The sequence below is a fragment of the Orcinus orca genome, chromosome 2 (genome assembly GCF_937001465.1).
Source record: "Orcinus orca chromosome 2, mOrcOrc1.1, whole genome shotgun sequence".
NCBI classification, from domain to species: Eukaryota; Metazoa; Chordata; class Mammalia; order Artiodactyla; family Delphinidae; genus Orcinus; species Orcinus orca.
The window spans coordinates 53,620,178-53,644,135 of record NC_064560.1 but is presented as its reverse complement, the minus strand read 5'-3'; the positions used below and the strand labels follow the sequence as shown (position 1 = coordinate 53,644,135).

Here is a 23,958-nt window from a genome sequence, read left to right as displayed (position 1 = left end):
AATATTGAGCTACATGAGCTGCTTATATATATTAGAGATTAATTCTTTGTCCATTGATTCATTTGCAAATATTTTTTCCCATTCTCACGGTTGTCTTTTCGTCTTGCTTGTTGTTTCCTTTGCTTTGCAAAAGCTTTTAAGTTTCATTAGGTCCCATTTGTTTATTTTTGTTTTTATTTCCATTACTCTAGGAGGTGGATCAAAAAAGATCTTGCTGTGATTTATGTCAAAGAATGTTCTTCCTATGTTTTCCTCTAAGAGTTTTATAGGGTCCGGTCTTACATTTAGGTCTCTAATCCATTTTGAGTTTATTTTTGTGTGTGGTGTTAGGGAGTGTTTAATTTCATTCTTTTACATGTAGCTGTCCAGTTTTCCAAGCACCACTTATTGAAGAGACTGTCTTTTCTCCATTGTATATCCTTGCCTCCTTTGTCATAGATTAGTTGCCCATAGGTGCGTGGGTTTATCTCTGGGCTTTCTATCCTGTTCCATTGATCTGTATTTCTGTTTTTGTGCCAGTACCATATTGTCTTGATTACTGTAGCTTTGTAGTATAGTCTGAAGTCAGGGAGTCTGATTCCTCCAGCTCCGTTTTTTTCCCTCAAGACTGCTTTGGCTATTCGGGGTCTTTTGTGTCTCCATACAAATTTCAAGATTTTTTGTTCTAGTTCTGTAAAAAATGCCATTGGTAATTTGATAGGGATTGCATTGAATCTAGATTGCTTTGGGTAATAGTCATTTTCACAATATTGATTCTTCCAATCCAAGAACATTGTATACCTCTTCATCTGTTGGTATCATCTTTAATTTCTTTCAACAGTGTCTTACAGTTTTCTGCATACAGGTCTTTTGTCTCCCTAGGTAGGTTTATTCCTAGGTATTTTATTCTTTTTGTTGCAGTGGTAAATGGGAGTGTTTGCTTAATTTCTCTTTCAGGTTTTGCATCATTAGTGTATAGGAATGCAAGAGATTTCTGTGCGTTAATTTTGTATCCTGCAACTTTACAAATTCATTGATTAGCTCTAGTAGTTTTCTGGTAGCATCTTTAGGATTCCCTATGTATAGTATCATGTCATCTGCAAACAGTGACAGTTTTACTACTTCTTTTCCAGTTTGTATTCCTTTTATTTCTTTTTCTTCTCTGATTGCCATGGCTAGGACTTCCAAAACTATGTTGAATAATAGGGGCGAGAGTGGACATTCTCATCTTGTTCCTGATCTTAGAGGAAACGCTTTCAGTTTTTCACCATTGAGAATGATGTTTGCTGTGGGTTTGTCATATATGGCCTTTATTATGTTGAGGTAGGTTCCCTCTGTGCCCACTTTCTGGAGAGTTTTTATCATAAATGGGTGTTGAATTTTGTCAAAAGCTTTTTCTGCATCTATTGAGATGATCATATGGTTTTTATTCTTCAGTTTGTTAATATGGTGTATCACATTGATTGATTTGTGTATATTGAAGAATCCTTGCATCCCTGGTATAAATCCCACTTGATCATGGTGTATGATCCTTTTAATGTGTTGGATTCTGTTTGCTAGTGTTTTGTTGAGGATTTTTGCATCTGTATTCATCAGTGATATTGGTCTGTTTACTTTTTTTGTGACATCTTTGTCTGGTTTTGGTATCAGGGTGATGGTGGCCTCGTAGAATGAGTTTGAGAGTGTTCCTCCCTCTGCTATATTTTGGAAGTGTTTGAGAAGGATGGGTGTTAGCTCTTCTCTAAATGTTTGATAGAATTTGCCTGTGAAGCCATCTGGTCCTGGACTTCTGTTTGTTGGAAGATTTTTAATCACAGTTTCAATGTCATTACTTGTGATTGGTCTGTTCATATTCTCTATTTCTTCCTGGTTCAGTCTTGGAAGTTTATACCTTTCTAAGAATTTGTCCATTTCTTCCAGGTTGTCCATTTTATTGGCATAGAGTTGCTTATAGTAGTCTCTTAGGATGCTTTGTATTTCTGCAGTGTCTGTTGTAACTTCTCCTTTTTCATTTCTAATTTTATTGATTTGAGTGCTCTCCCTCTTTTTCTGTTTTTTGCTACTCTATTTATTTATTTTTAACATTTTTATTGGCATATAATTGCTTTACAGTGGTGTGTTAGTTTCTGCTTTATAACAGAGTGAATCAGTTATACATATACGTATATCCCCATATCTCCTCCCTCTTGCATCTCCCTCCCTCCCACCCTCCCTATCCCACCCATCTAGCTGGTCACAAAGCACTGAGCTGATCTCCCTTGTGCTATGCGACTGCTTCCCATTAGCTATCTGTTTTACATTTGGTAGTGTATATATCTCCATATATACACTACCACTCTCTCACTTTGTCCCAGCTTACCCATCCCCCCCACCATGTCCTCAAGTCCATTCTCTAGTAGGTCTGCATCTTTATTCCTGTCTTGCCCCTAGGCTCTTCATGACCTTTTTTTTTTTTTTCAGATTCCATATATATGTGTTAGCATACGGTATTTGTTTTCCTCTTTCTAACTTACTTCACTCTGTGTCACAGACTCTAGGTCCATCCACCTCACTACAAATAACTCAATCTTGTTTCTTTTTATGGCTGAGTAATATTCCATCGTATATATGTGCCACATCTTGTTTATCCATTCATCTGCTGATGGACACTTAGGTTGCTTCCATGTCCTGGCTATTGTAAATAGAGCTGCAATGAACATTGTGGTATGTGACTCTTTGAATTATGGTTTTCTCAGGGTATATGCCCAGTAGTGGGATTGCTGGGTCGTATGGTAATTCTACTTTTAGTTTTTTAAGGAACCTCCATACTGTTCTCCAAAGTGGCTGTATCAATTTACATTCCCACCAGCAGTGTATGAGGGTTCTCTTTTCTCCACACCCTCTCCAGCATTTATTGTTTGTAGATTTTTTGATGATGGCCATTCTGACTGGTGTGAGATGATATTGCATTGTAGATTTGATTTGCATTTCTCTGATGATTAATGATGTTGAGCATTCTTGTTGAGCATTCTTTCATGCGTTTGTTGGCAATCTGTGTATCTTCTTTGGAGAAATGTCTGTTTAGGTCTTCTGCCCATTTTTGGATTGGGTTGTTTGTTTTTTTGATATTGAGCTACATGAACTGCTTGTAAAGTTTGGAGATTAATCCTTTGTCAGTTGCTAAATTTGCAAATGTTTTCTCTCATTCTGAGGGTTATCTTTTCGTCTTGTTTATGGTTTCCTTTGCTGTGCAAAAGCTTTTAAGTTAATCATTAGGTCCCATTTGTTTATTTTTGTTTTTATTTCCATTTCTCTAGGAGCTGGGTCAAAAAGGATCTTGCTGTGATTTATGTCATAGAGTGTTCTGCCTGTGTTTTCCTCTAAGAGTTGGATAGTGTCTGGCCTTAACGTTTAGGTCTTTAATCCATTTTGAGTTTACTTTTGTGTTTGGTGTTAGGAAATGTTCTAATTTCATTTTTACATGTAGCTGTCCAGTTTTCCCAGCACTTCTTATTGAAGAGGGTATCTTTTCTCCATTGTATATTCTTGCCTCCTTTTTCAAAGATAAGGTGACCATATATGCATGGGTTTATCTCTGGGCTTTCTGTCCTGTTCCATTGATCGATATTTCTGTTTTTGTGCCAGTACCATACTGTCTTGAATACTGTAGCTTTGTAGTATAGTGTGAAGTCCACAAGCCTGATTCCTCTATCTCCGTTTTTCTTTCTCAAGATACCTTTGGCTATTTGGGGTCTTTTATGTTTCCATACAGATTGTGAAATTTTTTGTTCTAGTTCTGTGAAAAACGCCTCTGGTAGTTTGATAGGGATTGCATTGAATCTGTAAATTGCTTTGAGTAGTATAGTCATTTTCAAAATGTTGATTCTTCCAATCCAAGAACTTGGTATATCTCTCCATCTATTTATCGTCTTTCATTTCTTTCATCAGTGTGTTATAATTTTCTGCACATAGGTCTTTTGTCTCCTTAGGTAGGTTTATTCCTAGGTGTTCTTTTTGTTGCTGTGGTAAACGGGAGTGTTTTCTTAATTTCACTTTCAGATTTTTCATCATTAGTGTATAGGAATGCAAGAGATTTCTGCATTAATTTTGTATCCTGCTCCTTTACCAAATTTATTGATTAGCTCTAGCAGTTTTCTGGTAGCATCTTTAGGATTCTCTATGTATAGTATCATGTCATCTGCAAACAGTGGCAGCTTTACTTCTTCTTTTCTGATTAGGATTCCTTTTATTTCTTTTTCTTCTCTGATTGCTGTGGCTAGAACTTCCAGAACTATGTTGAATAATAGTGGTGAGAGTGGGCAGCCTTGTCTTGTTCCTGATCTTAGAGGAAATGGTTTCAGTGTTTCACCATTGAGGATGATGTTGGCTGTGGGTTTGTCATATATGGCCTTTATTATGTTGAGGTAAGTTCCCTCTATGCCTACTTTATGGCGGGTTTTTATTATAAATGGGTGTTGAATTTTGTCGAAAGCTTTCTCTGCATCTATTGAGATGATCATATATGGTTTTTCTCCGTCAATTTGTTAATATGGTGTATCACATAGATTGATCTGCGTATATTGAAGAATCCTTGCATTCTTGGGATAAACCCTACTTGATCATGGTGTATGATCTTTTTAATGTGCTGTTGGATTCTGTTTGCTAGTATTTTGTTGAGGATTTTTGCATCTATGTTCATCAGTGATATTGGTCTGTTGTTTACTTTTTTTGTGACATCTTTATCTGGTTTTGGTATCAGGGTGATGGTGGCCTCGTAGAATGAGTTTGAGAGTGTTCCTCCCTCTGCTATATTTTGGAAGAGTTTGAGAAGGATAGGTGTTAGCTCTTCTCTAAATGTTTGATAGAATTTGCCTGTGAAGCCATCTGGTTCTGGGCTATTGTTTGTTGGAAGATTTTTCATCACAGTTTTAATTTCATTGCTTGTGATTAGTCTGTTCATATTTTCTATTTTTTCCTGGTTCAGTCTCGGAAGGTTGTGCATTTCTAAGAATTTGTCCATTTCTTCCAGGTTGTCCATTTTATTGGCATATAGTTGCTTGTAGTAATCTCTCATGATCCTTTGTATTTCTGCATTGTCAGTTCCTTCTCCTTTCTCATTTGTAATTCTATTGATGTGAGTCTTCTCTCTTTTTTCCTTGATGAGTCTGGCTAATGGTTTATCAATTTTGATTATCATCTCAAAGAACCAGGTTTTAGTTTTATTGATCTCTGCTATCATTTCCTTCATTTCTTTTTCATTTATTTTTGATCTGATCTTTATGATTTCTGTCCTTCTGCTAACTTTGGCTTTTGTTTGTTCTTTTTTCTCTAGTTCCTTTAGGTGTAAGCTTAGATTGTTTATTTTAGATTTTTCTTGTTTCATGAGGTAGCCTTGTATAGCTATAAACTTCCCTCTTACAGCTGCGTTTGCTGCATCCCATAGGTTTTGGATTGTCATGTTTTCATTGTCATTTGTCTCTAGGTATTTTCTGATTTCCTCTTCGATTTCTTCAATGATCTCTTGGTTATTTAGTAACGTATTGTTTAGCCTCCATGTGTTTGTGTTTTTTACGTTTTTTTCTCTGTAATTGATTTCTGATCTCATAGCATTGTGGTCAGAAAAGATGCTTGATATGATTTCAATTTGTTAAATTTACTGAGGCTTGATTTGTGACCCAAGATGTGATCTATCCTGGAGAATGTTCTGTGCGCACTTGTGAAGAAAGTGTAATCTGCTGTTTTTGGATGGAATGTCCTATTAATATCAATTAAATCTATTTCGTCTATTGTCACTGAAAGCTTGTGTTTCCTTGTTAATTTTCTGTTTGGATGATCTGTCCATTGGTGTAAGTGAGGTGTTAAGGTCCCCCACTATTGTGTTACTGTCGATTTCCTCTTTTATACCTGTTAGCAGTTGCCTTATGTATTGCGGTGCTCCTATGTTGGGTGCGTATATATTTATAATTGTTATATCTTCTTCTTGGATTGATCCCTTGATCATTATGTAGTGTCCTTCCTTGTCTCTTGTAACATTCTTTATTTTAAAGTCTATTTTATCTTATATGAGTATTGCTACTCCAGCTTTCTTTTGATTTCCATTTGCATGGAACATCTCTTTCCATCCCCTCACTTTCAGTCTGAATGTGTCCCTAGGTCTGAAGTGGGTCTCTTGTAGATAGCATATATATGGGTCTTTTTTTTTGTATCCATTCAGCAAGCCTGTGTCTTTTGGTTGGAGCATTTAATCCATTCACGTTTAAGGTAATTATCGATATGTATGTTCCTGTGACCATTTTCTTAATTGTTTTGGGTTTGTTTTTGCAGATCCTTTTCTTCTCTTGTGTTTCCCACTTAGAGAAGTTCCTTTAGCATTTGTTGTAGAGCTGGTTTGGTGGTGCTGAGTTTTCTTAGCTTTTGCTTGTCTGTAAAGCTTTTGATTTCTCCATCGAATCTGAATGAGATCCTTGCCGTGTAGAGTAATCTTAGTTGTAGGTTCTTCCCTTTCATCCCTTTAAGTATATCATGCCACTCCCTTCTGGCTTGTAGAGTTTCTGCTGAGAAATCAGCTGTTAACCTTATGGGAGTTCCCTTGTATGTTATTTGTCGTTTTTCTCTTGCTGCTTTCAATAATTTTTCTTTGCCTTTAATTTTTGCCAATTTGCTTACTATGTGTCTCGGCGTGTTTCTCCTTGGGTTTTTCCTGTATGGGACTGTCTGCACTTTCTGGACTTGGGTGGCTATTTCTTTTCCCATGTTAGGGAAGTTTTCAACTATAATCTCTCCAAATATTTTCTCTGTTCCTTTCTCTCTTCTCCTTCTGGGGCCCATATCATGCGAATGTTGTTGCGTTTAATGTTGTCTCAGAGGTCTCTTAGGCTGTCTTCATTTCTTTTCATTCTTTTTTCTTTATTCTGTTCCACAGCAGTGAATTCCACCATTCTGTCTTCCAGGTCACTTATCCGTTCTTCTGCCTCAGTTATTCTGCTATTGATTCCTTCTAGTGTATTTTTCATTTCAGTTATTGTGTTGTTCATCTCTGTTTGTTCTTTAATTCTTCTAGATCTTTGTTAAACATTTCTTGCATCTTCTCGATCTTTGCCTCCATTTTTTTTTTTTTTTTTGCGGTACACGGGCCTCTCACTGTTGTGGCCTCTCCTGTTGCGGAGCACAGGCTCTGGACGCGCAGGCTCAGCGGCCATGGCTCACGGGCCCAGCTGCTCTACAGCACGTGGGACCTTCCTGGACTGGGGCACGAACCCATGTCCTCTGCATCTGCAGGCAGACTCTCAACCACTGCACCACCAGGGAAGCCCCCTCCATTCTTTTTCCGAGGTCCTGGATCATCTTCACTATCATTATTCTGAATTCTTTTTCTGGAATGTTGCCCATCTCCACTTCATTTAGTTGTTTTTCTGGGGTTTTATCTTGTTCCTTCATCTGGTCCATAGCCCTCTGCCTTTACATCTTGTCTATCTTTCTGTGAATGTCTCATGTGTGTAAAGTTTTAATGTTGGTAACAAAAGAGGTTGCATGTTGAGAAGAATGAATCCACAGGTTTAAACCACAAACCCCTCAGTTACATGCTTGCTTTTCCTGTGGGATACAGATGCACCTTCTTTGGATAATCATGCAGGGTCTTAGTTATCCTTTTTGGTGACTTGATCTTCCTAGTTTCTGTTGAGGGTGGCTTTTTGCTGTAGAGTCTACACACACTCAGCCCTTCCCTGTGCTGCTCCTGTGGGGGGAAGTTTCGCCAGGCAGAGGACGCTGAGTGATTTCATATAGTCGAGCAAACGTTAGGTTTCCATTTACGTTTTGGCTGTAATTGTTAGAGGATGATAGTAATCTTCCAGTTTTCATATCTCTGCCTGTGAATATTCCTTTAGTTTTTCTCTTTTTAATCCTTTTAAATGTTGTTCTATTTAGAGATGGGGTAAGTAATTAATGAATTCCAGTAATGAGTAGGAATGAGTTTTCTTTAGATAAGTGGTCTTAACAATTCATTTTTAATTCAGTGTATTATGTATTTAATTTTAACACAGATTTTTCCCTCGTGGAATTTCCAAACTGTCATGTGCTGTGCTTAATGCACGCGTTCACTCAAGAAACAGTGAGCACTGGAGGAGGACGGGGCAGAGGTGTGCATGAAGACTGATGCTCAGAAAGTTCAGAAAATGAGTTTATGTTGTATGGATTTCCTTTTCCAAATAAAATTTAAAAAGCACCAATTTTGTCAGAGGGACTATTACATATAATACTTAGATTAAAAAACTTAATAGTTTATTTAGAATGTAAGGTTGACTTTATTTTCTTTAGGATTTTGTTTGTGTTGGATGCAGGGACTTTTCTTGCTTGAAAGTTGCTGCCTCAGGGCTTGGAGGTTCCCTGGGGACCCCAACTTGAATTTGAGATGCACCTGAGGTGTGGTCGGTGCCGGGACCACTCCGCGATCTGCCATGAAAGGAAGAGCAGGTGGTGCTCCCTCATTACTGCCCAGCCCGAGCCTTGTGCTTGGATGGGCAGCACTGGTTTTCTTAAGCTTTGCTGGCTAGTCTCGGCTCAGGTTACATCCCTCTATTGTGTGTGTATACATGACATACATCCGTGCGCTGTGTGTCCATGTGTGTGTATGCACGACATGTATTTCCATACCTATGACATCTGCTCCCGTACCCATGTGTGTGCACTTGTGCCCAATGTGTGTCTGCCTCCCGCTGGCCCATACGCTCTGTGAGGCGGGGCCCCAGGCCCACATCACCTCCTACATAAGTTCCACGTGGACATGCCAGGCAGTGGCCATCTCCCCTTCTCTGCTGTGTGACCAGCATGTGGTCTGGCACCGTGTAAGCACCTGATAAATGTTTGTTGAATGAATACACCGTGTTTTCTTAAAGACCTGAAGCCTAGGGTGACTATTAGGTTTTTTGTTTTATCCTTAGCTTTTGATAAAAGATTATTGATAATGTAGGAAAATAAAGTGAACTCTAATGTCTATTAACATAGCAATAGAATTCTAAACGTGTTTTAAATAGGCTTCTGAGAACTGAGTGTTCCTTTTTTTATTGTGACAAATTATTGATTTTCAGTTGTGTTTAGTTTTATTACTTTTCTCCTAATCTGTGGTGAAAACTTAAAATGTTGAAAATCATTTTATTTTCCCCTTTTATTGGTTAGTGGAAATGAACTGTAGCTCATTTGATGTTGTAGCCACCTCATTTTTTCTTCTTATGTTTGGCCCAGGGTTTTAGCCAAGTAGGAGATGGTGAAGTTGATACACAGTCACTGAGCACTACTTAGTACCAGACACCCACTGGTGTTGGTCGTAACGTTGGTTAAGTCCTAGAAGGACAGACAGTAACAGTGCAATTGTGCAGCCGTGTCTGGCAGCCTCAGGATTCCCAGGGAACCGCCTCTCTGCTCTCCCCCAGCAGCAGCTCTGTGGCGAGGACGAGGTGGAGTGCTCCGACAAGGACGAGCCCGATGCAGACGCGGACGCATCCAGCGACTGTCCCACCATCCGGGCGCCACTGACATCACTTAAGAGCCACCAGGGAGTGGTCATAGCCGCCGACTGGCTGGTCGGGGGCAAGCAGGCGGTGACGGCCTCGTGGGACAGAACGGCAAACCTGTATGACGTGGAGACGTCGGAACTTGTTCACTCCCTGACAGGTGTGCAGGCACTGCATTCCCGGTTGTGTGCAGACGACGTCTCGTCTAGAAGGACTCTTGGTTCTCTTGGTGCAGCTGTGATTTTCAGAGCTCCTTTATGATTAATAGAGCTGTTGGTAGTTAAATTTATCTTATCTTCGGGGGAGTTAATTGCATCTAGATACATGCAGTATCCAGATATTTGAATGTGGTTGTTGTATTAGTTTTCTTTTGCTTTGTAACAAACTTCCACATGCTTAATGTCTTAAAATAACATGAATTTATCACATTGTGCCCCTGGGTCAGGAGTTCTGGGCACATGCTCGCTGACCCTCTGGTTCTCAGGGTGTCATGGGTGGAGTGAAGGTGTTGGTGGGGGCTGTGCTCTCACCTGAGACCTGGGGTCCTCTTACTGCCTTTGGGAGGATTCCTCTTCTTGTGGCCCATGACTGAGATCCCGTTTTCCTGCCTGTTGTCAGCTGGGAGCAGTTCTCAGCATCCAGAGGCTGCCCTCAGTCCCCCGTGGCCACTCCAGAGGCATCTCACCATGTGCTGTTGGCTTTCTTCTAGGCCAGCAGGAGAGCATCTCTGCCGGGACCCTTTGAAAGGGTCCACCTGACTAGGTCAGGCCCATCCAGGACAATCTTTCTTTTGATTAACTCAAAGCCATGTGATTTGGGGGCCTTAGTTATATCTTCAAAATCTGTTTTGCTTTCAAAATGTACCGAGATTACCAGAGCATTTGCAGGTTCTTCCCAAACACAAGGGCAGGAGTCCTGCAGGGTGTGTACCAGGGCTGGGCATCTCTGGGCTGTCTCAGAGCTCTGCCCATCACAGGCCTTTGTGCGTGTTTATCGGTGAGTGCCTTTCCTCATTGAGTGATAAAGGTTGTGTTCTACCGAGTGCTCCACCTGTGTATTATTAGAGGTTATTCTGCAAGTACGGAATTTGGAACTGTACTTATTTACACACTCGGCCTGTTGGAGATCTGCCTGACCTTCCAGCCATCGGGGTCAGGAGTGTCCCACCCATACTTGTCCTGCTCTTCCAAATGCACGAGGGGAAGGAACACGGGTCCCACCTCAACCCCACACACCATTCCCGCAACTCCTCTTACCGGCAGCATAGCAGGGGCCTGCCTCCCTGTGACCATCTGCCCTTCGTCTTTGTCGCAGGGCACGATCAGGAGCTGACGCACTGCTGCACACACCCGACCCAGCGGCTGGTGGTGACCTCCTCCCGCGACACGACTTTCCGTCTGTGGGACTTCAGGGACCCTTCCATCCACTCCGTGAATGTTTTCCAGGGCCATACGGAGTGAGTCTCAGTTGCTTAGATGTCTCTTTTTAACTATTCGAGAAAGAAGTTTTGCAGGTAGACGTTAAGACTCAGTTCTTATTTTAATTTTCAGTGTTAATTTCCAACTCCACTGTTTTTCAGAATGGCTACTCTCCCAAAACACTTAGCTCCATTTTGGAAGATTTCATTGATGTCCCCTCCTGAAACTGGAGGTGGGCAGGAGGTGGGGAAGGGCCAGGAAACGCTCGGGTCATGGCGTGAACAGCAGAGCGGTTCCCTGCCCCTCCTTGTCCTCGCGCTGGGCTCGTTCTTGTCTAGTCTTGACATCACGCATGTTTGCAGGGCTGTTCCGGGAGAGTCCCCACGTCCCACCCTCTGCCTGGTGGGCAGAGCTGCATCCCGACAGCTCGCCCCCCACACGCTTTTTCTCACCCCATGTGACCTTCCCACTGAGTGATGCCCAGCCTCCCAGCTTCTCGGCCTGCAGTCTGGCCCTCTCCCGGTGGCCCTGTGCAGCCCCCGCTGGCACTCCTGTCACCTGCAGCTCCCAACCATGTCCTGTCACCTGCCCCCGCTGTCCTGCAGGGTCCCTCCTGTACAGCAGTGCGTCCGTAAAGGCCAGATCGCGGCCATATCAGCGAACGCTTCTTGGCAGATGAACCTGCTTGTCGGCTGCTCCAGTCTGATTTCCCGTCTTTGTCACACAGTCCTGTAAACGAATCCATTTTCTGTGTTTAATGTTAGGTACTAAATTTTAGATTTAATGTTCAAAATTAATAAATGTTCAAAAGGAAGCCAGGACAGTGTTCTTCTGGAAGCTCGAGGTCAAGAGGTTGGTGTGTGCAGCCCCAGGGACTGCCCAGCTGAGTGTGGGCTTCAGTGGGAAGGCCGTCATCTGTCAGAGGGGCGCGCTCCTGCTAGGGGGACCCCGGGCTCCCCCAAGTCCCTACCTCCTGTGGCCGGTCCTGTTTGTGGAGGGGGGATCCTGCTGGGGTGCCCAGGGGCCCAGGAGCAGCTGCTCTTCCCTGCTTTTCAGGCAAGTCACTCAGGGCCCAGGGAGCAGAAGGGACCGTTCGGTCACAGTGCGCTGGACGAGCCAGGACTCTGCCCACACAGCCCTACTCCTTAGTCTGCACGTCTTTTTTCCACGTTTCTCATTTTAAAAGTTTAAGCATAACATAAAAGTTGAAAGAATAGTCAGCAAATCCCCAATTACCCTTCTCCTAGGATCACCCATTTTTATTTTTCCACATTTGCCTCTGTCTCTGCAGACACATGTGCAAAGGGCTGGATGTACAGCACGCACTCGTACTTTCTTTGGCTGAGGCTGTGTCTTTGAGAATAAGGACGTTCTCTAAATATCATGGTATCATTTCCACCTGAGAAAAATTAAAAACAGCCTGTGACAGCTTCTGACATCCAGCCTATGTTCACATTTATCCCTGTTGTCCTCAGAGAATCTTTTATGTTTTTTTAAGGTTTAATTGAGATTCATTCATTACATTTAGATACTATGTTCCTTGGTCTCTTTTAATCTGGGGCAGTTCCACCCATTTTGTTATCATTATTTTTTGTGACGTCGAGTTTGTGTGTGGAATGCAAGCCAGTCTCATGTGGAACATGCACCCTCTGCATTTCTTCTGCGGCTTCCTTTCTGCCGGAAGTCTCATAGCCACTGCTGTGTGTGCCGCGTCCCACCCATCACTGCATGACTGGGGACGCTGGCCTGGACCACAGGTAGTGTCTGCCAGGTGTCCCCGCAACCGTGAGGGTTGACACGTTGAGGTGCATCTTGTTTCTCAGCGATCTTCCACCCAGTGAAAGGTCTGATGTCATCAAGGGTCCTTGCCTGAATCAGTTATTCCTTTGAGAGTTGGGAAAGGATGGTTTTGCTGATTCTGTCCTTTCTTCCTGCGTAAGCTGGCGCTTTATTCATTGGCATGGTTGAGAGTTAGTGCAGCCTCGCGGACCCTCCTACTCTAGGGTGATGGGCCTTTGTGGCCGTGAGTATGAGCGATGCTCAGGCTGTGCCAGATTCACCGCCGAGCGCCCCATGGCTCCTCTTCCACGAGACCCTCACTCGGCCAACTTGCCACCCTGGCCCGGCAGGCGTCTGTCCAGACTCACCCTGTGCTGTCCGCCCCAGTCTCCTCACTGAGCTGGCCCTGCTGGTGGTCCTGGACCGAGCAGAATCTGGCCGGAGATCCAGGGCGGGTGGAGGAGTCTCGCATGGAGGGCAGGCAGTCCTTGTGGCACACGGGCCTCTGCCCTGGTCGCTTGAGCCTCCCCTGCTGCACGGGGTAGGGTAGGCCTGCGGGGGCAGAATCCAGGAGGCTCCCCTGGTGAGTGTGGAGCACGGTGAGGACTCGATGAGTCCTGATGGCCTCCTGCCCGTCCGTGGGTAAACCGAAGCAGGGTCCTCAAGATTGCCGGACTCTGAATTTGGTTCCAGGGAGCTCTGTCTCCATGTTATTTGAAGGGTCTTTTGGTCACATTCTATTTTCAGTTGCTCTATTTAACTTCTGAAAGTTTTTATTTTGTTTTGCACAAAAAGCCAAGAACTTACTTGTCTTACTGGGAGTCGATGGAAGAGCCTGGTGTAGCTTTGAGAGCATGGTAGCAGTGGCCTGTTCCCACCTGTCTTCTCTGATTGTGGAGGGTAGCAAGTACTGTGTCATGTTTAAAATACCTGTTTAGTTGTTGGTCTGTTTTTGCAGCTGGTAGGTGTGTAAAACGACGGTTGTTTTGGAGAGAGACATGAGGAGTGTAACTGGGGATGAAGGACTTATTTCCAGTATGTGACACAGTTTCTTAGGTTTGTTTTCTCTAATGGGATCAGGAGTGGCTTAGAGTTGACAGGGTGCTGGGTCCGCCCCTGGGGGCCTCTCCCAACCCCGACCTGAGACGTCGGTTCACGCTTGAGTTCACTTTTACTACGAGGACACAGGAGCTTTTGGATGGTAATAGAATATACGTAAAGTACCGCTCTTACTTAGAGTATTTACGTTTTCTCTTGCTCTGTTAGGATGAGCTAGCATATTTCGTTGATGTGTAGATACAAACATCAGTTTTAAAAAGTTCTCTCTTTGGTACTAATTTCCTGCAGTAAGTGTCAGAGAAGGGGAATCTTCACCTTTTTTCAAGCCTTCGTGAATTGGTGGGCTGGGTGAGGGGCTGGCTTTTTTGTTTCCTGTCGACTTTACGGTTGTGGCTGCACTGGGGCCCACAGGCCTTGCAGAGGCTACAGGCCGTGTGGTCATTAGATGGGGCTGCAGGCTGTTCTCTCCCTTTTGGAACCACCATCCCACGTTAATCAGCTGTAAGCCTCTGGGAATGACTGCAGTTTGGAAAAGCAGGAAGTGAGACATTTTACAGGCTTTCAGTTAAGGACTCTTCTAGTCCCTGACTTGACTGCTGCCTTTTTGTGTCTGGCACGGGTCTTCTGGGGTCGAGCCATATGACACGTGGTATCCACGGAATGTACTCCCTTTGCACGGGGATGTAAGTGTGGACCCACGAAAAGGCGTCCGTTATCAAAACCAGAGTAGAGGGAGCGCTGTTCACTTTGATCAGTCACATCTCCAAGCAGCTCTGGGTGTCCTGCCTCCCTTCACATCTGTAGGGATGCCCATGACCCCCCGTGCTTGTCCCCATCTGTCCACCGGCCCCAGCGTTGGCTGTCCTGCCTGCACTTCCAGCCAGAGACAGTTGAGATGTCCTCTCGGGAGCTCACTTCAATGCCTGCAGAGCTTGCTCCTGGGCTGGGAGGTGACTGAGTTTTCTGGGATGGTTTTCTTGATCCTTTTAACCCGATTCTTTTCTGAACATTAAAAGCAACACTCAGAAGTGCTGTTCTCTGGAGCATTGCTGTTCTTTTCTTGTGTCGCCCTAAAATGTCCACGTGGAATGTTTTCAGTGGATCGTCACTTAAACAGAGGCTGTATTTCTTAAAATTACGTGACCACATATTTCACATTACTATGATGTGGAACACACTTTGGAAAAGCCTATCTTAGGGCATATTTTCATTTATAGGAACTCAGCACAAATTCTTTAGTAAAGTATGTTAGACTCTCACATCTTTCATAATGTGAATAATTCAGTTACCTATATGGGTAATTTGAATTTTCTGTGTTGCGTTTTCGTAAGGCAAGATGTAGTGGTATAGGCTTCAACATGACTGGCTTAGTTCTGCAGTCCAGTTTCTCTGGGAGCTGGGGGAGAGTTTATTTTTTCCCTTTTCATTTTCTTTTACCAGGTCTTCGTTACTGGGTGTGGGATCTTTAGTTGTGGCATGTGGGATCTAATTCCCTGACCAGGGATCGAACCTGGGCCCCCTGCTTTGGGAGCACGGAGTCTTAACCACTGGACCACCAGGGAAGTCCCCTATGCCTTTTTGAGAAAGTAGGGTTTCACTGAAAGATAAAAATCTGTAGTCAAATGGGTCCCCTTGAGATTTGTGCTGCATTATTTTTGGTGGGTAGAGAGGGCTCCCAGATGGAAGGTCTGTTTTAAGGTTTTCCTCATAAATTTTTAGAAAAGACAAAAAATGAACCCTTTTCTTTTTTGGTATGTTATGTTTATTTTCACTCTGTATTATGAAATTTTTTCATTATATTAGGAATTTTAACATAACAGGATTTACTTAGTGGAATTGGGGGGCTGTATTATTAGACTAGCGTTTAGTGGCCCAAGGTGTACCAGTTTGCATGAAAAGTAATTTTAGAAACCTTATATGACAGACTTTTCCTAATAGTGGGAATTGTAATGTGTGCTATTCTTGGAAATAATAGAAATGTTTAATTGGAAAAATTTGGAATGTCATAGGAATTTCAACTCTTGGCAGTTTCTGTCTTATGTATTTCTGTCATCAGCTGGAATTGAAATCCAGTGCTTTTTATCTGAAATGAGCTAAATCCTTATGTATTCATGTGTTTTCCACCTGACAGTGTAACTCAGGGAGTGAGCCACTTCAAGACAGCCTGGTGGGGACAGTGCCTCGGCTGCTCTGCGTACCTTGCGCTCAGTCGGTGGGGCTGGACTTTGACCTTGTGGGCTGTGGATACAGAGACGTTCCTGAAAGTGGCTCTACTATAACAAAACCTATACTTAGGTTAAAACCACTGCTGCTCTTGAGAGATGCCCGTGTAGACTGTCCTCTAAAGCAGGGGTCCCCAACCCCTGGGCCGCAGACCGGTATGGGTCCACGGCCTGTTAGGAACCGGGCCGCACAGCAGGAGGCGAGCGGCGGGCAAGCAAAGCTTCATCTGCTGCTCCCCGTCGCTCCCATTACTGCCTGAACCATCGCTCCCATTACCGCCTGAACCATCGCTCCCATTACCGCCTGAACAAACCCGCCCCCCTCCCCGTCCCGTGGAAAAATTGTCTTCCATGTAACTGGTCCCTGGTGCCAAAAAGGCTGGGGACTGCTGCTCTAAAGGGAGGCTCCTGATCCCTCTCCTCCCAGCACCACTGCCTCCTGTGGAGCTTGGTAGAGTCGTCACCACCACCCCCCCCGCCCCCCGTTTTTTAGATTCATTTTGTTTTGTTTCAATTGCTATAAAAAGGGACTGACAGTTGAGGCAGTCACTGGTCATTAAGCTTCCCCTGTGGGTGGCCGATGACTCCAGTCTGTACCCAGCTGACAGTATTTACACGTGCGAATAAGCTCTGGCATTGAAAATATCTGAAATAAGCTCAACGCGGGTAAAATATCTGAGAATGCAAAGTTTTTTGTTTCTTTCTTTTTTGCCTTAATTCTTTTCATATGATTTTAACTTCATCCCCCAAATGTGAACTTAGGTACTTTCTTGTCTAAAGAAAATAAGACATGGCATCTAACAAAAACTTGGTTTAAAAAAGTTTAGAGATTATAATGATTGCTTTAAAGTTATGACATTTTCATATGCTTCTCTTGCCAGATACCCAGAGATCTAAATTCTAGATCTTATGCTTACGAAGGTGAAAGTAGCTTTGAATTTTGTGTCGTGCTGTTGACAGTTTTCTTTATGCTAGTTTTTTTTTTTTAATTAATTAATTTATTTATTTTTGGCTGTGTTGGGTCTTCGTTTCTGTGTGACGGCTTTCCCCAGTTGCGGCGAGCGGGGGCCGCTCTTCATCGCGGTGCGCGGGCCTCTCACTGTTGTAGCCTCTCATTGCGGAGCACAAGCTCCAGACGCACAGGCTCAGTAGTTGTGGCTCATGGGCCTAGTTGCTCCGCGGCATGTGGGATCTTCCCAGACCAGGGCTCGAACCCATGTCCCCTGCATTGGCAGGCAGATTCTCAACCACTGCGCCACCAGGGAAGCCCTATGCTAAGTTTTAAAGAGAAAAAGTGTTTTGACAGTGTGATACTTTTAACTGGGTGGTGGTTCGATTTAACTGTTGAATTCTGTGCTTGGTCAGCGACACAGCATGTGTGCAGGCCTGTGCTGGAGGCGGCGGCAGGTAGGGGTGGTTGGCAGACCTCTGCGCTGGGCTGAGAGTCTGTCATTCCTGGTCTTGGTCTTCAGCCCTCGTCTGTGATGAGGAGGAGAAAGAGGGGTAGCAATGACTGCTGGAGGAAGGAGAGGCCCGGGGCACCACAGGGGCCTCAGAACTCGAACCTGAACTTCCCCCAGTTTACAGCCCCTTCTCCATATGCCTGGGAGTCTGCTTCTGTCTTCTGTTCGCTTGGGTAGATTGAAAACAGTTTCATTTGGGGAAGTGTAGAGACTTACGTAATTTCTGGCAATAGATGGTTGATATCTGAGGTTACCATCAAACCAAGGCTGACAGCGTGAACTCCCCATAAATTGCCCTGTTTCCGATTTTCTCAGCTCTGTTTGCCCAAAGACTCTGCTCAAATTCTTAGAGACTGGAGTGGCAGCCATGGTCTCAGAAATGTGATCTGACTGCAGTGGTTATGAATCAGTGGATGTTTGTCTTGTCATGGAAATGGGCAGAGGGCATGAGTGGTGGTGCGCGGCAGCTGCTGGGTGGGCGTGTGCACCTCGCACACGTGGGCACTTTGTGGAAAGATCTTGGGAGTGTCTCTGTCAGCGGCTGAGGAGCCATCTCCTTCTTGCTCGCTCACCTTGGCTTTAGAGGTAGGTAGTGGATATACAGTAATTTAGTTACTGATCCCTGGTGATACATTTAAAAGTTGTTTGAAATTCAAGAGATAGTTTTGAAAAGTAAGAGGAGATTTAATATTTCTCCATTTATCCTTTTTAAATTCCTCATTGAAGAAGGGCTGATTAGTAACTAATAAAAATAAGGACTTAAGGAAATTAGTGCATTTAAATGCCTCTTTGTTGTGAGCTGATTGCTTCACTTTTCGTTGAGGTGACCCAGAGCAGCATCGTCAGGTTATTCACACAGATGGACACCTTCCCGACTGCGTCGTTACAGCCTCACTGAGACCTACCCGAGGCACGTCTGGACCTGACACAGGTGTTGGCAGGACCCCCTGAGCGACGGCGAGCAGTGAGCAGCGTGGGGAGGGGGCAGCTGCCGGGCAGAGCCTGGCTTTGGGAGGTGGTAGTGACGGCGGGAGGTTAGTCTTGGCTTACGTTACACACACACACACGCACATGTATCTGCACACACATCACGGTCTGTGCAGCCTGTAACACTTCTGGACAGACACGTTTACACGTGCATGTATATGTTTCTGCACACACGTCATATTCCGTGCAGCCTGTGTCACTTCTGTTGGGAACTCCACATGGTTCTGAGGCACATTTGCACACGACCTCGGGCTGTCAGGACCCTCTGGCACCTGTTGTCCAGCGTTAGGGGAGTCACCCCACGCTCTGGTGGGAGAGACGCTTCGGGTGGACTCCTTGTTTTACCAGCGAAGAAGAGGTGCCTTTCCAGCCCCGGACCATCCCCACAGACCCAGGCTGGGCCCTCTGGCTCCAACTTTGCAATTTAGGGCCAATCTACTAACGTATTTGAGAGTAAAAATCTTGTAGTTCCTAATATATTTCTGACTTTTATCTTATGAATAGGGCTTGTTTATATCATATTACTTTCAAAACTTATGAACAGATGTTTTCCTTTTGGAAGATTTAAAAAATAAACCTTTGAAATTCTTTACTTCCCAATTTTTATGCACAGAATCATGTCACATTGATACTGGGACAGTGGCTATTAATTGATGAGCATGTAAGCAGATAAACTCTTGGACTCAGAAAATCAGGGGATGGAGCGTTAAAAAACTTGAGGGAGATCACTCCCCCCCCCCCATCTAAGTGGAATACGTTCCTCTCAGATTTCTTTAAATTATTGATATAATTGCAGCACTCAAATTTGACTTATGGTTGACTGTTACATTGTTTGGTAAGAATGAAATCACGACCAGGTTTCACAGAAAGGAAATCAGAGTCGTGACCCTTGATACTGCAAGTGTGAAGTTATTATATCAACCTTACTGATTTTAACTTCTCTGTAATCATTTTAAATCAGGTTGTGTGGACCTGTCATCTTTGAATAATCTGTGGAGAAGGTTCTTATTAATTCGGTTAATAAAATGCTGAGGAGAATTTAGCCTAGTAAGAGCAGTGCTGTTTTGACTCACCCCTTGGAGCCCCTCTCTGTGGCCATGGCGGGCACGTCCCCAGAGCTCTGGCATGGGTGCCATTGGTGGGAGTGTTGGTGTTAGGACAGAGCCCGGCCCTGCAGCGCACCTGTGTCCTCCGCCAGCGTGGGCTATGGGGACGTTGTCACGCGCCCCCTCTGTTGCGTGTTCTCTTGTGGGAAGCAGGACCAGGCACGCGAGAGGTGTGCAGTCTGTTGAGGAAGCAGTTCTGTGGTTCAGGCCCATCGTGAGGTGAGTTGGGAAACTCTCGACTGACCCTGGAGAGGGCGGCTGGAGAGAAAATAACAAGTGAGACCGAGGCCCTACACGCTATGTGCGCTACCTGCTTTCTTCCAGGAGCAGTTGGACTTTAAGTCCTGAAAAATTATGTCTGATGCAAAACTGACTTTTCCTTTGAATGTTTTTTATCTCAGGGTCTGCTTTTTTGGGAGCCGGCCCTCAAGGATTCTCCAGAAGTGTGTTTCATTTGGAGATGAGTTTTCTGTTTCTCATTCAGGCATCAGAGATCTTGAAACACAGGAGACATGAGTCTCTAACTTCTGAAGAGCACTCCTGATCGGAAGGGCAGTGCTCTCTGAGATCCTGGGTGTTGCCGAAGACTTGTTACTCTGTGGGACGTTTAGCTTGGAAGACACAGCTTGGAAGCCAGTGGTCAGGAAGGAAGGCGGTGGCCCGAGCCCCTGCAAGCAGCACCAGTCACAACAGGTCTCCTGCGTGCGGGTGCGGAAAGGCCTTCTGGTCTGTGTGTCATGTCACGTCTGTGGGACTGCACTTCACGTGCCCTGCCGCGATCCTAAGCAGGCGAGAGCCACCCGATGCCTCCTGGGGTCTCCCCAAAGGTGGAAGAGCCACAAAGGTTCAGCCTGGGTCCCTGTTTCTGGAGCACTTGCTCCTCTGGCTTGTACTTCAGGTGGGAAAGTGTCACTTTGCTCCGTCGGAAGCTACGTCCTAAGAATTAGAGATAGGAGCCCTGCAGACGTTGCCCAACGTGGAGCCAGAGGAGTCGCTCGCTGCCTCTGTGTCTCCCAGGCTGGCATTTTCCACATCATGTATTTCCTTACTTTGCTGGAAAATTTCAGCAGAGTGTTACACAAAGCAGCCATGTCTCTGTGTGGTGGGGGGACAGCTGTCAGTCCTAAAGAGGAGCACGAGCTCTCTGGACGCTCTGTTGATTGAGGCCCATGGAGGGAGCAGAACGTTCCAGGCTGTGCAGTGTGTGTGGTGAGTAGGTGCCGCGCCATCAGCTGGAGGCACACACTCAGCTGCTCTCGGCAGTAAGATAAATGAGGCAGTGGGAGCTTGGCGGAGCCGAGCCTTCCCACCCGCCCCTGAGGGACCTGCGTCGGAGGGGCCTTTAGAAGGATGGCCTCACCAGCTTCTCCCTTTGATGCCCTACAATACCTGTCAGGGTCGTGATTTACTGAAAACCTGACGTCTTTCAGCATTTCATTAACATAGAGTTAGACGAGCTTTTGTGGGGACTTTTTCCCACTAATTTAGCAGAATGTTAACTGAAATTTAACTTGGCCAAACCTCCTGAGGCCTCGAGTCCACAGAGAAATCACAGGCAGCAGAGGGATCTGCCCCCAGAGCCTGGCCAATGGCCGAGCTGCTCAGACAGTGCTGTGCCTCGGCCCTAAGGGGCAGCAACACCTTGTTTCTGCTCAAGCCCTTACGGTGTCCTTGTTCTTCAGATAGGGAGTTCGGGTGGGTCATCAGGTTGCTATTCAGATTTACCCTTACTTCTGCCTTTCTCCCTGTGGCGCACGTGGCCTTTGATTTTAACATAGTGCCCTCCATCCATCCACGTTGTCAGAAGTGGCAGGATTTCATTCCTTTTCATGGCTGAGTAACATTCCATTGTGTGTGTGTGTGTGTGTGTGTGTGTGTGTATATATATATATAATATATATATATATACACCACATTCTCTTTATCCATTCATCTGTCGATGGACACTTAGTTTGCTTCCATGTCCTGGCTATTGTAAATTATGCTGCTATGAACATTGGGGTGCATGTGTCTTTTTGAATTAGTGTTTCTGTTTTTTTCAGATAAATACCCAGGAGTGAAATTGCTGGATCACATGGTAGTTCTGTCTTTAATTGTTTGAGGAACTTCCGCACTGTTTTCCGTAGTGGCTTTACCAATTACATTCCCGCCAATAGTGCGCAAGGGTTCCCTTTTCTCCACATCCTCCCCAACACTTATCTCTTGTCTTTTTGATGACAGCCATTCTAACAGGTGTGAGGTGATAGCTTATTGTGGTTTGATTTGCATTTCCCTGATGATTAATGATGTTGAGCAAATTTTCATGGGCCTATTGGCCATTTGTAAACCTTTCTTGGAGAAGAGTCTGTTCATATCTTTTTTTAAACTGGTTTTTGTTCTTGTTGGAATGAAATTTTTTCCCGTGTTCTGATTAAATTGATTGAAAGTTGCAGTTGGGATGGATTTTTTTTTTAATCGTCTGCTGTATAGAGATTTTGGCAGGTTCTGTCTCATCTAGTCCACCTCTTCTGGGAGCCTTTCCTTGCTCCGTTGCCTGGAGAAGTTGAGGTTGAGTAGGAGAGGTCAGCTGTGCTCGGTTGCATGCCCAGTGGAGGTTTAGGCGGGAGGGCCAGTGAGCGGGGTACACGACTCGCAGCGTCCACATCTCCACCCACCTGCCAGGGCCTCTGGCAGCAAGAGCATCTGTCTGTTACGCAGTGTGGACGCGAACTTCCTGACGAGGTTCTGACCCTGTGTCCTTCACTTGCAGCACCGTGACCTCTGCCGTGTTCACCGTAGGAGATAACGTGGTCTCCGGCAGCGACGACCGCACCGTGAAGGTCTGGGACTTGAAGAACATGAGGTCCCCCATCGCGACCATCCGCACGGACTCTGCCATCAACAGGTGACAGTGGTCCTCCTCATGTGAACCCTTAGTGTGGCTTGAAGGGGGCCTTGTGGCTTGTGTCTGCTTCATGTAAATTTGTATTTACTTGGTAGAGCCCTGGGAAAAGTGGTTTAGACTCCGGGGAAAGTATTTTTTATTGATTCTCTAATGCATATCCAGTATTCTATAAATACTGAAACTTAGGTGTAAAATCATGTTGGTGTATTGAGCTTTGTAAGAATAAGAATGAGCCATTTATGGCCAAAGGTTACTGAGTAGTACATACGTGTAAGTTACATGTAAGGAACTTGGCCTGTTTCCTGATGCCCTAGGCAGATAATACCTGTGGTTTGCTGGTGTGATTTGCCTTGAAGTGTGAATAGTATGAAATCCCTTACTGCATCATAGTTTATAAACTCAGAAACTTGTGCTGTCATTGTTTTGTATGTAACCTGATTTTATCTCTTTGAAGGATCAATGTGTGCGTTGGCCAAAAAATCATTGCCCTCCCCCACGACAACCGCCAGGTGAGGCTGTTTGACATGTCGGGCGTGCGGCTGGCGAGGCTCCCACGCAGCAGTCGGCAGGTACGTGCTGGGGCCGAGTCTGTTCACAGGGAGCCTGGGGTCCTGGGCCCAGCATCACTGATGGATGGGAACTCCCAGCCAGTCTGGGCGTGTCCAGTGCTCCAATAGCCCTTCACAAAAAGAGAGAAATTAATTCTAACAGTGTATTTTATTTAACCAAATGCATCTGAAATAACATAATTTCAACAGATAGTCAATAGAAAAATATTCACGATTTTTACACCCATTTTCTTACTAAGTCTTTGGTTGCTGGGTTTCCATTGGAAGTACTTAGTCTGTATTTGGAGTGCATAAAATTGAAAGCTGGAAACGTTGCCTGATACCTGAGCTGAGCAGCAGCTTTTAAGTTTAAACTGAGATTATCAGGCTTTCAGTTCCTGGTCTCCCCGCTGCATTTCAGAACTCCCTGGGCACAGCAGCTGAACTCACCTCCGGGCAGGCGTGTGTCGTTGTCCTGTGGGGGCAGTAGTCGTGGGTCCTGGGGGCACCTTTCCGTGGCGGTCATATCTCCATTTAGATGCACTTTCTCGTAAGGCAGGGGGTTGCTCCTGTTTCATCTCGGACGGTGCAGTGCAGGAGCTGGACTCGCTGGGGAGCCTGGGGCTCCGCAGCACCAGCTCAGACCTGCTGAGTCAGCATATGGGGGGGGGCATCTGGGAACCTGGGCAAGTCCAAGTTCAGGGCCCAGTCTCAGCGCCAGGGGGCAGCAGGTGGAGCTATAGTGGATGAAGCCCCTGCTTTTGGGCAACACCTGCAGGCTCTGCTCCATGGAGCCCACACACACCAGTCTCTCCCTGGCTTCCTTCAGCCTTTTCTACATTCACAGTGGAAGCTGTGTGGTGGGTCAGCCAGTCCCTTGTTGTTTCCAACAGGGTCTGTGCCTGACTCTGCAATCAGTGAGTGTGTCTGCACCCCCAGTCTCCTCCGCTGCTCCTCCGCCTTGTCCTGGGAAAAACCTCGCAGCAGTTGCTGAGCCGCGGGCCCAGGGCGGTTTTGGAGGCAGG

The 23,958-nt window shown here is 45.1% G+C and overlaps 1 protein-coding gene and 1 non-coding gene across 10 annotated transcripts in view; one reads left to right on the top strand and one right to left on the bottom strand.

The window, feature by feature from the left end:
- WDR37 (WD repeat domain 37) overlaps nucleotides 1-23,958 on the top strand; it is a 67,295-nt gene that overhangs the window by 33,334 nt on the left and 10,003 nt on the right. For 5 of the 9 annotated variants that reach the window (XM_049705701.1, XM_049705700.1, XM_049705699.1 and 2 more), the window contains 4 exons: nucleotides 9,387-9,627; nucleotides 10,782-10,923; nucleotides 22,251-22,385; nucleotides 22,840-22,954. In XM_049705701.1, coding sequence (XP_049561658.1) covers nucleotides 9,387-9,627; nucleotides 10,782-10,923; nucleotides 22,251-22,385; nucleotides 22,840-22,954 — 633 coding nt within the window. Of the gene's footprint in view, nucleotides 1-9,386; nucleotides 9,628-10,781; nucleotides 10,924-18,240; nucleotides 18,373-22,250; nucleotides 22,387-22,839; nucleotides 22,955-23,958 lie in introns of those variants that run through there. The other 4 variants (XM_049705702.1, XM_033403075.2, XM_049705706.1 and 1 more) reach the window with 3 other exon arrangements.
- Nucleotides 15,213-15,285, bottom strand: TRNAW-CCA (transfer RNA tryptophan (anticodon CCA)). Its single transcript has one exon. It is a non-coding gene; the product is annotated as a tRNA-Trp (tRNA).